The sequence below is a fragment of the Aotus nancymaae genome, unplaced genomic scaffold (assembly GCF_030222135.1).
Source record: "Aotus nancymaae isolate 86718 unplaced genomic scaffold, 86718_ANA_hifiasm-v0.15.2.pri h1tg000007l, whole genome shotgun sequence".
Taxonomy (NCBI): domain Eukaryota; kingdom Metazoa; phylum Chordata; class Mammalia; order Primates; family Aotidae; genus Aotus; species Aotus nancymaae.
This window is the reverse complement of record NW_026988418.1, coordinates 53,421,932-53,437,500: the sequence shown is the minus strand read 5'-3', so window position 1 is coordinate 53,437,500 and position 15,569 is coordinate 53,421,932. Positions and strand designations below refer to the sequence as shown.

The window sequence follows — 15,569 nt, the reverse complement described above, 5'->3', positions numbered from 1 at the left end:
CGGTGCCTGTTACCCTCGGCCCCCAGGCAGGACTGACGGTACTTTCCCCCCACCCCCAGGGCAGGGGCCTTCCAGGTTGTAGTTGATGGGCTCCGCCCGGCCGCGGACAGCAGCGTCTCCGTAACGCCGCAGCCACGACTCGAAAGTACAGCCGTTTTCGCCCGGATTAGAGGCAGAGGCTGGTGGCTCAATGTAAATGTCACGCAGCAGCTTTTAATAAATGAATGTTCAGATTGTTAGATTGCGAAGTACATTGTGAGTTCTGTGCGCCTCCCCCCGACCTTCTCAATCCAGCTTCGAATTCCCCCATCCCCCCATTCCAGCACACACTTCACACCTTGGCGCACGTTACAAATACGTTACATATTCAGAGTGATCTCGCCACGGTGCCTGCGGGAGGGGCATTCTCAGAGCTTAACATCTACCTCGCCGCGGTCTGCGGGGCGCCCGGGCCGACCGCTGAAACCAGGGACAGGAAAAAGACCCAGACGGGACCTGCTTTGCGGAGGCGTCTTTTACACGCCAACCCTGGAATCTCTGAAAGAAATTCCCTTTGGGAAGAGGGTCCTGAAAGCGCCGAGCTAGGAGGCGGGACCTCCAGTTCTCGGCGGAGGAGCTCCAGTAAGAGTATTTTAATTCTTTCACACCGGCCCTCCCAAACCTTAAAAACCTAACCAATTGAAGGCACACACACACACAAAAGGGGGAAGGGAAACAAAATCAATCCGCCGAGTTCAAAGCGCCGGGTCGCGGGAGGAGGCTGCAGGGTGCTCGGCGCAGGGCCGAGTGCGCAGCGGAGGGCCCCATCGAACTTGCGGAGACTGCGGCTCCCACCCGGCAGACATCCAGTGGGGTGTGTGTTTGTGTGCGTGGTGGGGGGCGTCACGCCCTAATCCAGCCCGCCGCTTGCCTGTCTCTCCTCCCCTGCCAGCCAGCAGTCGCCCATCCTCAGAGAGAAAAATGTGAGTGTGGGCACATTACGCACCATTAGGGACACACTACGGTTTTAATGTGACCTAATTAGTGCCGCTAACCGAGCAAATATTATTATATTGAATAATGATAATATGATGAAAATATTAATGCTTTTGAACTTTGCACGTGGGAGCCGTTCTCTCAGTTCTCCTGGGACACCCCAAGCACGCTCAGACCCACCAGCAGATGCAGTCAGGCACACCTCCAGGAAAGCGAGCCCATAGCTCAAGACAGGCATGTGTCATCGCAGGCACATAAACCACATCCTGGGTCATGCCACACGTCCCCCACCCACACATCACCCACCACGCAAAAGATCTTCTTCCAATGGCTTTCTCTTTTTCTCTGTAAGAGGCCGTGAAAAGCAAATCAGACAGTAGTCCGCTAGGATCTCTCTTTACTGCGCTTCTACTCGGCACCCCAGGAATGTTGCAGTGGGCGCTCCGAGTGTGTTTGGTCTCAACAGAGGCCACCAGGCAGATGGAGTTGCGGGAGAAGGATCCACCCACTTAGCATTTAAATTCACGACTCCTTCTTATTGCCAAATATTTCTTCCCCAGGAATTTGGTGAAAAGCAGGAATCTAACAATTAGGAAATGTGGACGGCTCCTCAAAACAGAGATTCGAAATCTTAATTCTCCTACCGATTTTGGAGGGCCAGGTGCGTGGGGAAGCGCGTGGACTGGGTGGGAGGCACGTCCTGGTTGGCGTGCGCCCGCGTCCCCGACGCCCAGCACGCCACCTCACTCTTCCTTCCTTGCACCCCTATCCCCTTCTCATGGAGCCCCGGGAGACAGAGCCACAGGAGGTTGGCAGTCCTGTTCTTGTTGCCTGAAGGCAGGCCCAGCTCTTTCCTGGTTGCTGAGCTGCGCCAGGGCCAGGGCCTAGGCAGAGTTTGCAGAATGAGGCATTGTGTGTTTTCCGGGAAATAGGGATGCAGGATCCCGGCCCCAGAGCGCCCCCTCTCGGGCTGAACTGCCTCTTACCCCTGCTGGGGGCTGGTAGGTCACATCCCCGCCCTTTGTGGGAGCTTTTTCCAGGAGGAAACGTCGGTGTTAGCTGCTGCTGAACGAGTAGTTCTTCGACGCAACCACTTACTCCCCGGGCGGCGTGTCTGGACTAGAAGTCGCCTCTTAGGCACTTGTCCAGTGGCGGCTCGGCAGGCCTGCACCCTGGGAGTTGGAGGATTCTGTAGACCTGGGAGAGACTGAGAAAGCGGACCGAGGCTGCACCCCACCTCTGCGTCCCTTCTCCCCGCTTGGTATCTGGGAATGCGGCCTCGCCTGCACCAGAGGCAGAAAACGGGGTGGGGAGCTTTCAATTTGTTCCAGTGATGGCTCTAACTTAATAAGGCGATTGATTAGCACTCAAAGTGCTGTTTTAATTAGCCGCTTGTTAATTAACATAGCAAATGAATTTCTCCTTCTCTGATTGGCATCTTTGCTCAGCGCTTTGAGGCTTTGGTTTCTCCTCCGCCTCAGACCCTAGATTCCCTCTTAACCACAGGAGTTGATAGGCTTCAGAGTTCTTTTTACGTATGGCATGGCTGTGTTACACAGGGGCCCTTTAATTTTTCCAGGAGCCGGCCTTCAATGGACAATGGTTCAGCTTAGGAGGAGTGAAACAAAATCCTTCCCTATGTCCCCTTCAGCTCTTCCTTCAATTGCCGTCACCTTGTCACCTTCCTAATCTCCACACCTGAATTGGAGGAACCCGCTTTCCGGGCCTGCTAAGGTCACCAAACCGTCCATGATTTGGAAATCTAGAAAGCAGAAAGGGAGCAAGAGTGCGGGTGGGGAAAAGACGATAAAGTCCTTGAGGGGACTACATCACCTCTTGGGATCAAATCTAAGACCGTGTAGCGTGTTGTAAATGCTGCTGCCCGGGCCTGTAAACACATGCAGTTAGTTTCTTTCCTTCCAAAGAGTCAAAGAGTATTTTGTCTCTTCCTGCTGCACCCAGAAGAGACCCCCTTGAGCCAACATATGTCTACAGATTGCAACCCAGCCCTACAGTGAGGAGATTAAAGTTTTGGACAATTCATGGACATTTTTGCACTGTTACCCTCAGCTACCATAGAAATCCCTCTACATCCCATTACTTGAGATGCACTCATGACTGAACACACATTTCATTTCCTTTATAAAGCTTTACTGTTCCCCTAACTTCTCCCAATGTAAGACTCCTCACTCTTTTACTCACCCTCCCGTAGCAGGTTCTAATTTGCATCATTGTATTTATGACAATTTTCCAGCACAAGTTATTGTCAATTCTAAGGTCAGTTGGTCTGAAGCATCTAGCATAGAATGCACATTCAGTAATGTTTATCTATTGAATGAACGAACAAAATGAATGAGGGAAGAAAGAAGTAAAAACAAATATAGCTACTGGGTGTTGCTCATAGCTAGAAATAATTGCCACTTTTGTGTATAGTATTTAGCAAACTCTGCTTTACGTTTTGTAAAGAGCTGCTACATAGAAGGTCTTATTTGGTCATTACACTTACTCTGTTCTAAGTAAGAAATAGTCTCCTCTTCAGTGGAGGAGGAATTTGGTAATCAAAAGGTTAAGTGCCTTCCCCACAAACACAGAAAGTGGTAAAATGAGATGAAAACTCCCTTCTCCAGTGTTCTGTTCACTACATTTCTGCTTACCTTCCTGTGGGTTGCCTCTGTGCAACACACATCTAACTCCCTTCTAAACTAGGTCCCTTCCAAATTGTTAAACTTTAAATTTTTGGTGAAGCTTATAGCTCTTGCAAATTGTAGTATGATATCAGAACTGTCTCTCAAAACTTTCATTCCCCTAGAACAATGAATAATTACATAGATTATCATTTTAACTAGTTCCTGTTAACATAGTTTTCAGTTACCTTATTTTTTTCTTTCATTTCGTCTTTCTCCATCTGCTCCCAACTCTACTCTCCCAGTTGCAGTCTATTTAAGGGACCCAGTTACATTCTTTTCATGTCTTTTTTTTTTTTTTGGTCAGCAGAGCTGCCAGGATATTTCTCTTTAATATTTTATATTTTCTAAGCAAATATGTATCAAATTTTTAAGTAGTTGGAAAGATGTTGATAGATTAAAAAAAAGAAAGAAAACTTCCGATGTTTCTTTAGCTTTGAAATAGCGAGAGGTCAGACAGTCGTCAGGGAGCCAGCCTTAGAAGGTGGAAAGCTCATTTGTGTATCTTGCATCTTTTATAGAAAGAAACAATAGCAGCTCCCTCGGTTCGGAGCTCTTGGCGCCGCCTAGTGGAGGGAGGCGTCTTTGCACCTCATTCCCCTCACTTGGCATTGTCATCATGTAGACCCTTAGAAATGTTCAAATTAAATATGATAGGAAGAAACACCAGCTCCACGCTCATCATAATGTGTGAGTGAATTTCTTCAAAGTTAAGTTTCGTTTTTAAAAAACTGAATGCTCTAGTTTAAACACAATCTCAAATACTAAATCTAGATGGTGAAAGTGGATCGTAAAGAGTTTATTTAGGAACAAAATTTGTTAAAATATTCTAATGTTTGGATCATTCTCTGAGGTGGGAAAGGAGCATCTTTGATGCTGATGGGCAGTGATGTGTCCTTCAGAGCCTGGAAGGAAAAGTTTGTTCTCTATTACCCACAGTTGGCAATAACTGCTTTCTAAGCCAAAATTCCAAATCTTCTAAACATTAAACAAGTTTCTTTTTTTTTCTCTTCTCATTCCCCTTCTTCTAAGGAAATGAGGGCCTGAAAGTGAATGATTATATTTAAACTCATGTCAATTTAGTGACTCTCTTTATTTGTATTTTAAATCCATTGGGAAAATCTAAGATTAAATCCAGTTAAGGCATTTCCTTTCATTTAGAATTGTGATATATCTGCACCCTGTTGTGTTTCTGAATTGTGATTTTTAAAAATGAAAAGTGAATTATATTTGCCAGAATATGCAGACTTCTTGGATGTATATATTATATACTTTCAAAAAAATGCAAGAGAGGAATGTGTCTGGAGAAAAAAGAACTGAGAAAAGTTAAACAAAACTCCAGCTCTGAAAATTTTTTTTTCATTTAAGTTTTCAATTTGGTCTTCAAGTCCATCTTTTGAATCTTCAGGCCACTATTAGCATAAAGCCTTGATAAAAGTCAAGGTCGTATTTTCCCCTCACCATTATTGCTCCTGGAAGTTGATCTAACACCCACCCAGAGAAATCTTCTGTGATATTAACCTTTTCTTAAGAAAATCTAATTTGAGACATTCACAAAGTGGGGCCTACTGGGTTCCCGTTTGCTTCGCTTTAGAATGGTCATAAAACACGCTCTCCCCTGTCCCCAACACTTCCACTTTCCTCTCTCCTTTTCTTTTCAGATTTCGGTTTTTCGTAGGGTCATATCTCCGTCGTCTCCTCTGCCAACGCTGTGAATTATTCCAAGCAAAAAAACCCTGTCGAACCGCCCAATACAAGCTGTGCGATCAGCCTTTTGAGCTCTTGAGTCATTTTAGGCGTCGGAACAAAACAAAAACAGGCTTAAATGAATTATTTATTAAGGTCGAGAATAATTGATTTGTGCAGTGCCGTCAGTTCTGGATTTTAAATTTGTTTTCTCCCCCTCCCCACTTCCCACCCTGAATATGCAGCGAGGGGAGTTCATGTTGGAACCCCCAGGGCCAGGAGAAAACGCACCTCATTCGGGAAGTTGGTGGATGATGATGTTGGAATGGGAAGAACCCTCATCGATATTGAAGAGGGAAGAGTAGGTAGCATCCGCCTGCAGTCTCGGGCAGCCCTAGAGCCCTTCCTGTTCTCCCCACAGCGGTCAACTCCTCCAGGCGCGGGGTGCCCAGGCTGCGAGGCTGTGTGCAGCGCTGGGCCCCGCGGCATCGGATGAGTCGCCTTCGCAAGCCCACCGTCAGTGGTTTGGTAACCGCGGCCGGAAAGCCGAGGCTGGGCCTGCGAACTCTCCGGAGGGTCTGCCAGGCCAGCATTCAGTTCCCGCGCCAAAGGCGGCTGATCCAACCCCACTGCAGCTTATAGTGGCCCGACCCGACCCGGTGGGGCTCAGTCACCCTTCCCGAGAGCCTCCCCGCACCCCTCTGGCCATCATCGGTCCCTGCCGGGAAGGAGCACGTCCCGCGTTCCTGCCTCAGCTCACCAACCCCGGCTCCTCCGCCAAACTCCCCTCGCCTTCCGAGAAGAGCGAGATCTGCCCGGATTGTGCATCTCCTCGCCTTCGTCCCTTCTCTCCCCACTGTTCTCGGAGGCAGCCCTAGGAAAAATGGCACGAAGACGATAGGAAACAGCTCAACCCACCCTCCAAATAGTGCAGGCTTTTTCTGGGTCAAACACACCGATTTCCCTAGGAAAACGCAGGCAGGGTGAGTCGCCCAGCTACCCCCTTCCGGGCTCAGGGCTCACACAGAAGCAGTTCCGACCGAAAGGCAAGATCTTGTCCCAGGAGGTCATTCGCCTCCATGACACCCCTCCCTTCGTCCTCAATAGATAAAAGCTGTGGCCCAGAAAGCGACCCCCAGAACTGCAACTAAACCCCAGATCTCGGCCCAGCCTTTGGAGATGTTAAAGGCCACGCGAACATCATTCTGCACCTAGTCACGGGAGCGAGGCCCGCCCCGCAGATTCATAGGGTTCTTAAAATGGTAATTTGGAATAAAATGTAACTCAAAGAACTTTGAATCATTCATTAGCACCTTATAATTACTCTGCTAATTAGGTTGACATGGCACTTAATCAGGAGTAATATGCCGTCTTGTCACTGGCACTTCCCATTACTCTGACATTCAACAAGAGACAGGTTGGAGACGTCCTAGAGAAAATAATGCAAGTTGATACCCTCCGACTAGGCGTCACAGTCACGCTCCGGGTCCCCAGCGGATCAGCATTGACTGTTTCCTTTCCAAATGAGCGCCCACCGAAGGGGGCCGGGGGGCAGGGGTGGACGGACAGCCGCGGGGCGCGGAGGGGGCGCGGGCTAAAGACCCGCCGCTCTGGGTCCTGAGCCCCGTGCCCGCCCGACACCGCAGTGAACCGTGGCTGCCCTCGCCACCAGAGAACTCCTCGGGCATTAGTTCCCCTGTTCGGGAGAAAGCGTCTGGCCAGGCATGTCTTCCAGCACGGGCTCTCACTGGAGACCAGGCTGGGGTCCCGGCTTGGAGCCTCAGGCCTCCTGCTCCCCGAGAGTGCCTGGTGAACGCGGCCCCGGCTCTGTCCCTTTCAGGGACCCGCCGCCCACCGCGCCCAGCACGAGCGCCCGAGTTCGTTAGGGGAGAAATCAGAGCCCAGAGCTCGCCCACCCGCTTAGGCTAGGCTCCGACTCCTGAAGCGACACACTTTTCTGTGGGTTCCTTCAGGGATCCCCTTCCTCCGCTCCTAGTGTCTTCGGACTATCCCCGCGCGCGTCTGGGGAGGCTGCGAGCGCTGCCGCGCTGGAGCCTAAAGGTAAGTCCCTTCCCGTCCTCTTTTCCCTCTCTCTTCTGACTTCTTAAGAAAACGGGCAAATCCTTGCTACTTTTTTTTCTTTCTCCCCTTTGGTTCCCTCTCTCTGGTCTCCCTCTGCTCTCTTCCCCCACCTTCCCCTTGGCCCGCACTCGTGATTGTGGACACCGGGACCACCGGACTCGGAGTTCGGCTTAGGGCTGCGGGCTCAGGGATGTGCGGGTCCTCAAAAGAGCAGCGGGGTCCGAGCGGCGTCCGCTGACGGGCTCGCGAGCGCTGCGCCTATTGGCTCCCGGCACGTCGGCGTCGCTGCTAGCGCGGGCGCGGCCAATGGGGGCGCGGGGCCGGCGCGCGGCCTCGGCAGCGGGGGCGCGGGCCTGGCGCGGCGCGGCGCGGCGCGGGGAGCGGCGGCAGTGGCCGTGACGTCACGGGAGGGGGTCGGCGCCGCCCGCGAGCAGCCGGATTACAAGCGAACGCTCCCGGCAGAGGCCGGAGTCGCCCGGCCCCGCGTCTCCGCCTGCGCCTGCTCCTTGTCGTCGTCCTCCTCTTCCTCCTCCTCCTCGGGTTGCCGCGGCTGTTGCGGCCGTGTGTGCCCCGCAACTTTCCAAGAAAGTTAAGAAACTCTGCTACGGGGCGGCCGTGTGGCGCGCGGCTGCCACCTCGGGAGCTGCGGGGGAGCTCCGAGGGCGCGCGGCCTTCCGGGCTTCGCGGTCGCTGCACCTGCCGCGTCCGCCGCCGCCACCGCTGCCGCCCGGTGCCAGGCTGTGGGCAGACTCCGGCAGCAGCGGCGGCGGCGGCGGCGGCTCCGGGGTCGCTTCCCGCCGCCTGCGCCTTCGCCTGGGTCCCCCGCGCCGCCACCGCCGCGCCACGTGCGCGGTCGTTACTGGAGCGCACGTTCCGAGCTTTCTCAGGAATTTTTGTAACTCCCCCCGCATCTTTCTTTCTTCCCACCCCTACTTTTTGCATAAGAGAAAAAAAGTTGTGTCGAAAGTGTCCACCGATTGCCACTTCCCAATTACCCTTCCTTCTCTCCCCGCCCCACTTTTTTTTTTTTTTTTTTTTTTTTTTTTTTTTTAAAGCGGCGGCAACATTGTTTGGTGTTTATTTTGTTTTACGATCGATAGCTTCCTTCGCTGGTTTGGGGCGGCTGCTGAACGGCGGAGTGGCGTGGACCTCATGTAGAAATGACAACAATGGAAGGGGCCAGCGGGTCGAGTTTTGGAATAGACACGATTTTGTCCAGTGCCAGTTCGGGCAGCCCAGGCATGATGAATGGAGATTTCCGCCCTCTTGGTGAGGCCAGGACCGCGGATTTTAGGAATCAGGCCACCCCATCTCCCTGTTCGGAGATTGATACCGTAGGGACTGCGCCTTCTTCTCCTATCTCGGTCACCATGGAGCCCCCGGAGCCGCATCTGGTAGCAGACGCGCCCCAGCATCATCACCATCTTCACCACAGCCAGCAGCCGCCGCCGCCGCCGGCCGCGGCCCCGACGCAAAGTTTGCAGCCTTCGCCCCAGCAGCAGCCGCCGCCGCCGCCACAGCAGCCGCCGCCGCCCAACCAGCAGCTGGGCTCCGCTGCCTCAGCCCCCAGGACTTCCACATCTTCTTTCTTAATTAAGGACATCTTGGGCGACAGCAAACCTCTGGCGGCATGTGCACCCTACAGCACCAGTGTATCCTCTCCCCACCACACCCCGAAGCAGGAGAGCAACGCAGTGCACGAGAGCTTCAGGCCAAAGCTCGAGCAGGAGGACAGCAAAACCAAACTCGACAAGCGGGAGGATTCCCAGAGCGACATCAAATGCCACGGTGAGTCGTGCCGCCCGGCGCGCTCTCAGCCGTCTAGCTTGTCCTCCTGGTTCCCAGTCTCCCCTTCAGCCTTCAGCAAATCTCTGCTGGGGAGTGATTCCAGGAGCTTCTCGGGAGATTGGGCGATAGTGGAAAGACTGCAAGCCGGGAGGGAGGCCTGGGCGTGCGATTTGGGGACTCTTCGAAGTTCTGTTTATTGTTACATTTCTAACCCACAACCTTCACCGCCATCCAGCTCCTTCATTTGTTTTACTTAATTTTAATCTATTGGGGATTGAGGGGCGTTGGAGGGCATCTGACAGGAAATACTTTTCTTTGATAAAAGGGATGGATTTGGGATTTTTTTCTAGCCGAGACTTTGGGAATGGGAATGGGAATGGGAATGGAGGGAGGTGGGAGAGAGAAACCACTTAGCTAGTGTGGGTGTGATCACAACCTGGTGTTTATTCTGTAATGCAAATGATTCCACCTGCCCACCTTATTTTCTAAACACCGTCACAGGAATTACCGGTTTTAATGAAGGAAAAATTTCTGAGTTCACGAACAGAGCAACTTTAGATCGTGGTTAGTATAGGGAAGCCGGTAAAAATGCGTAATCAGTTTCTTAAAAGCACCTTTCTTACCCTATGGCCTCAACTGAATATCTGTGTCCTGTGAAGATTTTTGGCCCCTTACAAGTAATTAGGAGGTAGCATTTATAAAAATAAAATCTTACGAAATTGAATTAATCTCTTTTATGGTTTTTTAAAAAAGATGACAATGGAAATTGTCCTTCAACTCTCCTTTCCCATTTTTCCTCAGACAATTTCATAAGTAAATGTAGTCTTTGCATGGCAAGAGTTTTAACATACCAGGAGCGATTTTTTTTCCTTTACAGACACATTGTTTATTATTAATCCTTGTTTTTCTGGTAAAGAAATGTGCTGACTGTCTGGAAGGTAGGATGTTGGCTCCTCATTTTACTATTATAGCATTAGCATAATAGTGTCCAAAACAGATGTACAGTCTGGTCTGGCGATTTTTTGTGCACCAACCTCCCCAGTGGGTCAATTAGAGAGATTATTGTTCTTCCTGCAGGGAAGATCAAGGAGCACTGCACAAACGGGTACAAACAGGGAGGGATTGACATATCGATTTCCCAGCATTTCAGTAAAAAACCAAAGTTGACAAATAGAATCCGGAAATCTCCACGCTGTCACCTGGATGGGCTCAGTGCTTTTGAGCTCAACTCAGTGTCTGGATGACATATTGTTTCTGAAGCTTTAAAAGAACTGATGCAGATGGCTTCAGAAAGCTTGATCCCAACATTTCCCAAGTACATCTGATAAAGAGAAACATCCAGAACTTTCAGAAAAAAGTAAAATGAAAAAGATGCCCCCTCCTCAAAAAAAAAAGAGTAGAAAGACCCTTTGAAAAGTACCAAATCAGTGAAATAGAGTCATACTGAAAACAATAAAGAAAAGGGACAGCATCTCTCTCAATCAAGGAAGCAATAACAAAATAACCCTTTTTAAAAAGTTTATATTTTTTTTAATGTTTACTTTTTAACTTCCAACCATGTGAAGATCAGACACCCTTTTAGACCCCCTTCAGACCCTCTGAACAAGGTCCTGTACTCTCCAGTCTGAAAACAGTCCTCTTCATCCATACGGGGTAAGGCCTGAATGTGTGTGTGTTCTGCGGGTAGCAGAGTGTAGTCCCCTGAGGCCAGTGGTTTGCTTGGGAATATGGAAGTGAATGCCAAGACACTCAGTCCTTCCCCATTCCAGGCTAACTTATGACTGTGGCTGGGTTTCTATGGTAGGGACAAAGGAGGAAGGAGACCGGGAGATTACGAGTAGCCGTGAGAGTCCCCCTGTGAGAGCCAAGAAGCCTCGAAAAGCAAGGACTGCTTTTTCCGACCACCAGCTCAATCAACTGGAGCGTAGCTTTGAGCGGCAGAAGTACCTGAGTGTGCAGGATCGCATGGACCTGGCTGCAGCGCTCAACCTCACTGACACCCAAGTCAAGACCTGGTACCAGAACCGCAGGTAAGGGAGGCAGTTTAGGGAAGCAGAGGTGTCTGGCCATTTAAGTCATGACCATTACACCAATCTTCTTCCCTCCTGGCTTCTAGAAACTCTAAAGACTGAGAGTTAGAGACCCTGGAGTGCGCACTTGGGTGCTTTAAGGATGAGGCAGGGATGAGTCACACCCCCAAGGTGAGAGGGACCAAAGGGCAGCTGGAATTTGGATAATTTTGCACTTCTAAGTGCTTTAACAGGTGCTACTTTCCCTCTGAAACCTGAGCCGCTGGAATTCCCCCCCACTTCATCCCCAAATCAATGAAGCCACACCTTCTCAAATTGAGACATCTGTGCAGCTGACACTCAGGCCCAGAGAGCCTGCGCGGTGCACCCCTTGGGCCTGCCCCAGGCTGATTCCAAATGTTTGTAGCGTAACACAGCTCAGCCCAGCTATTGCTATCTCCATAGAGCCGTCCCACCAAGCATCGTCGTAAATGTCCTTGCTTTGGCCTGTAAGGCGGCTAGGAGAAGCAGGGTCCAAGCCTTGGTCAGTGTAGCTGCAGAGACTAGGAGAGCCCAGCTGGGTTGGAGTTGGTATGGCAGCCGCAGGCTGGAGAAACGGGTGGCTGGCCAAGCATCCGGACTGGGAGAAGGAGGGAGTGGGGGTCTGTCCCCTGTACTGGCTGCCTCTGCTGTCTCAACATGGAGCAAAGGTGTCGCAGAGCCTGCCTGGCACTGCTCCTTCTCTAGAAGGGAAATTAAAAAAGCAAAGTAGCTGGTAGTGCTCACAGGGCTGCAAAGTGTAGAATGGAACTTGGGCAATCTGAGGCAGAGGAAATGCTGTGTTTTCAAGCCTGCCGCACATCTCCTTATCTCGATTTTCTCTCCCCCTCCTTTTCTCTCGTTTGTGTTCTAATCGTCCATAAGTGCGGTTGGAAATGCCCATCCAGTTGTCATCTTTACCATAATTTTCTGTCTCATTACATACGGTTTCAGCCACCCTAATTCTGTCGGAAAACATTAGTGTCATTTGTAGCCAATTTAAAATGGGCGACATGTTTATTAATTTGGCTGGAGCTGCCGGGTATGCATGGCCCACCAGCCCTGCGTTCCTTCATAAGGCATTTGAGCAAACGCCTGCTCCTCTTTTCTTCCTAGCAGGGTGTACACGGGGGAGGGAGGAGACAGAGAAAAGCTGATCACAGGTTTTAATTGTTACTTTCTCCCTGAGGAGGAAATATCTTGAAATGCATTTCCCCCCTCAGATCGGCCAGGAGGTACTTTGCCCTTGGGAGAGCCTTCCCTCAAATGAATTCCATTTTTAAGACCTTGTTGCCATCGTCCCCTTAAGCTCCCTGCCCACTATAAAGTCCTGTCGGATGATGAGAGAAATGTGTCTCCCAGCCCTGGGGACTAAGAGGGGCTGTGGTCCCTGGCCCAGGAGTCTCTGCATCCCTTTGTTCATGGTTTCTTCTCTCTCAGCCCCGGGGGGGAAGGAAGAGAGGCTGAAAGCAGACTCTGGAATTGTTGGGTGCAGAGGGGTTGTGGAAGGGGAACTAAGGAAAGAGGAAGGTAATTGCTTGTGGAAGTCTCCTTTGGCTCTAAGGAAAGTTTCAGGAAGTAGCCAAACTGTAAGAGGGACAACAGCAGAGCAGAGCTTTAGGAAAAGGCAGCAAGGCTTGTAGGATTTCATTTGTCAGAGTCTCAGCCATTGAAGGTGTAATTCACAAAACTGACTTTGGGTTTGGGTCTTTCTGGGAGCAAGGCTAGGGCAGGAGATGTGGTGCATTGCCAGTTTGAAGAGATCTGTGAGTCTTCCAGCCACCTAGGGGAGAAAGAAGGAGGAGGCAGGAGGGTGCCAGAGAAGGGGCCAGGTCTTGGTGCCTGGACCATGCCCACAGCTGCTGGGTGCCTGCACGCCCACTTTCTTTCAGGACCAAGTGGAAGCGGCAGACGGCGGTGGGCCTGGAGCTGCTGGCTGAGGCAGGGAACTACTCAGCGCTGCAGAGGATGTTTCCATCGCCTTATTTCTATCACCCAAGCCTGCTGGGCAGCATGGACAGCACTACGGCGGCGGCGGCTGCCGCTGCCATGTACAGCAGCATGTACCGGACTCCTCCAGCACCCCATCCCCAGCTGCAGCGGCCCCTGGTGCCCCGCGTGCTCATCCACGGCCTAGGGCCTGGGGGACAGCCAGCCCTTAATCCCTTGTCCAGCCCAATCCCGGGCACCCCACATCCCCGGTGAAAACCTGCAGTGAAGGCACTGCAATCCCGTCCCCAAGTCCCTGGCCAGCCCGGACTGCTGCTCCTCCTCTCCCCTGTCCAGGCCACTAGGCCTCCCTTGCAGCCGACTCTGGAAGGCAGAGGAGTAAGAGAGGAAGATGCTTACCAGTGGGCGGGAGGGCCCCCAAAGAGGAGCCAGCCCTCTGTTCTCCATCTCCCTACCCCTAGAAACAGAGCTGGAAAGCTCCCCCACAGCAGTGTGACTGGCGAAAACGCTGACCCCACACAAAGTGCGACCAGTAAGTGAAAACATCAAAAAAACAAAACCTCAAATTCTTTTTAAAAAATGACTTTAGGGACAAGCAGGAGGGAGGGAGGGGGGAGGGCTAAGGAGGGGAGAAAGAAGGGCACAGAGCGGAAACTGCACAGGCAGAGAGAATTGTAGATGGACAGCCAGCCTCAAGTGCTGAGGCAAAAGGTGTTGCCGAGGACATTCCGTCTGCCCCGGAGAAAAGAGGAGGGTGACTGAGAACTTTGCACTGATTTCTCATGACCTTTTTTCTTTTGGAAAAGTGGCATGCTCCATAATATGAAAAGAAATGTACATTTGAAAGACTGAGTGATAAGTGATATATCATATTTATTATATGTTGTCCAAAAAGAGTCACTTATATCATTAGTAAAAACATGATTTTTCTTTTCATGTCTTTTTGATTCAGTAAAATAAATGCTTAGACAAAAATATAGATTTTTTTGTGATTGAAAATTACAAAAATAAAGTTTATCTTTTTTTAACAAGCGATGAAATCCAAGGGAGCTGATTTTACTAAAGCAGAATGTACAGTGATAAAATGCTGACCTGGTTTAGAATAATATTTTTTTTCCTGAAATATTAGGAATTTACAAAATCCGTAAAGAGGTTGGGTTGGCTTGTATAAAAGCAGCTCCATTTTTCACGCTGGCCTCTTCGGAGCCATTATTTGATATGTGTGAGTTTCTTTCTTTTTAAGTGGATGGTTTCAAAACAACCCAGGAGGCAAATCTGTACTTGTAGGCTGTTGGTGCTGGCTAAGTCGGCGGCCAACTTTGCTGCGATCCTGGCCTATATAGAGTCCCCAGCTAGACCCGCGTGGTGATCCCTCTGTCCACTCCTCCTCCTTCTCCTGGGGGTCGTCCTGGGGCAGCAAGGGTCCCAAACGCTGGGCAGTGATGACAACGCCGGCAGGGGCTGGGCGGCGGGCAGACGCTCCTCGGGCCTCGCAGCTGTTCTGCTGCCTGCGGCTGGGCGCCCGTGCGTTCGGACAGCCTGCGAGCGGGAGGCTGTGGGACGAGCAATTAGGACACCCCCAGGGGACTTGGAGAGGCCTGGCTAACAAACCCTTGTGGCGGCTTTGATCGTTGCCTTCTCAGTCCCTGGCGGCGGGCGTCCAGTCCCCAGCCCCATGCGGAGCTGCTTGTACTAGTGAGTTCCTTGTGCTGTGATGCCTGGAGCGGGAATGCAACGGTGAACTCAGGCTGAGACTGGCTGCCAAGGCTTTTATCTGCACCCCTGGGACAACTGGGACTGCAAAATAGGAGACCCTGTCCAGAGTGTGGAGGAGGCCTGCTGCCTGCTTTAGGAGTATGTGTGAGTGTGTGTGTGTGTGTGTGTGTGTGTGCAAGTAAATGTTTGTAGCATCCTGGCTTAAGTTAACCGTAAGCCGCCCCCACCCCCCATGTGGCTCCCCATCAGGCTCAGTGCTCAGGACTGTGTGAAGGAACAACTAAGTGGAGGGTACAGTTCCCAGACTGTTTCCACTCCTCTCCAGCCCCCAGGTCACTTCCCCAGTAGCCAGAGTCAGATTCTCAATCTGGGCATCCTCACATTTCTATCCTCACTCCTGCTCTTACCCCTTTGTATAGTGACAAAGGGGTAAGACAAGCAGCTAAAATACATTTGGATCTGGCCTCCAACTTTCTCTGATGCTTGAACCTTAGTGTAGTTAAAAATATTTTTAAAAATGTGAAGTGATGTGGGAATGTATATTTAGGAGGGGTGGGAAGGAAGAAGGGAAGAAAGGTGAAATCCTGGCAGAAATTGCCTGGGGGCGCCTTGATCAGACCTTGGCTAATTAGGAAGTGGT

General features: G+C 51.0%; 1 protein-coding gene across 1 annotated transcript; it reads left to right on the top strand.

The window, feature by feature from the left end:
- Positions 1-8,477: 8,477 nt before the first annotated feature.
- Positions 8,478-14,245, top strand: BARHL2 (BarH like homeobox 2). The gene is made up of 3 exons (XM_012464777.2): positions 8,478-9,215; positions 11,020-11,245; positions 13,156-14,245. Exons 1-3 carry the CDS (start codon positions 8,588-8,590, stop codon positions 13,466-13,468), a joined length of 1,167 nt encoding a protein of 388 aa, XP_012320200.1. The 5' UTR covers positions 8,478-8,587; the 3' UTR covers positions 13,469-14,245.
- The last annotated feature ends 1,324 nt before the right edge of the window (positions 14,246-15,569 follow it).

What these genes read in the sequence shown, in the direction of transcription:
- BARHL2 (XM_012464777.2), top strand. Translation starts at nt 8,588, where the DNA reads ATGACAACAATGGAAGGGGCCAGCGGGTCGAGTTTTGGAATAGACACG. An exon ending in GAGCGACATCAAATGCCACG is followed by an intron (nt 9,216 to 11,019) that starts GTGAGTCGTGCC and finishes TTTCTATGGTAG; the next exon opens with GGACAAAGGAGGAAGGAGAC. An exon ending in ACCTGGTACCAGAACCGCAG is followed by an intron (nt 11,246 to 13,155) that starts GTAAGGGAGGCA and finishes ACTTTCTTTCAG; the next exon opens with GACCAAGTGGAAGCGGCAGA.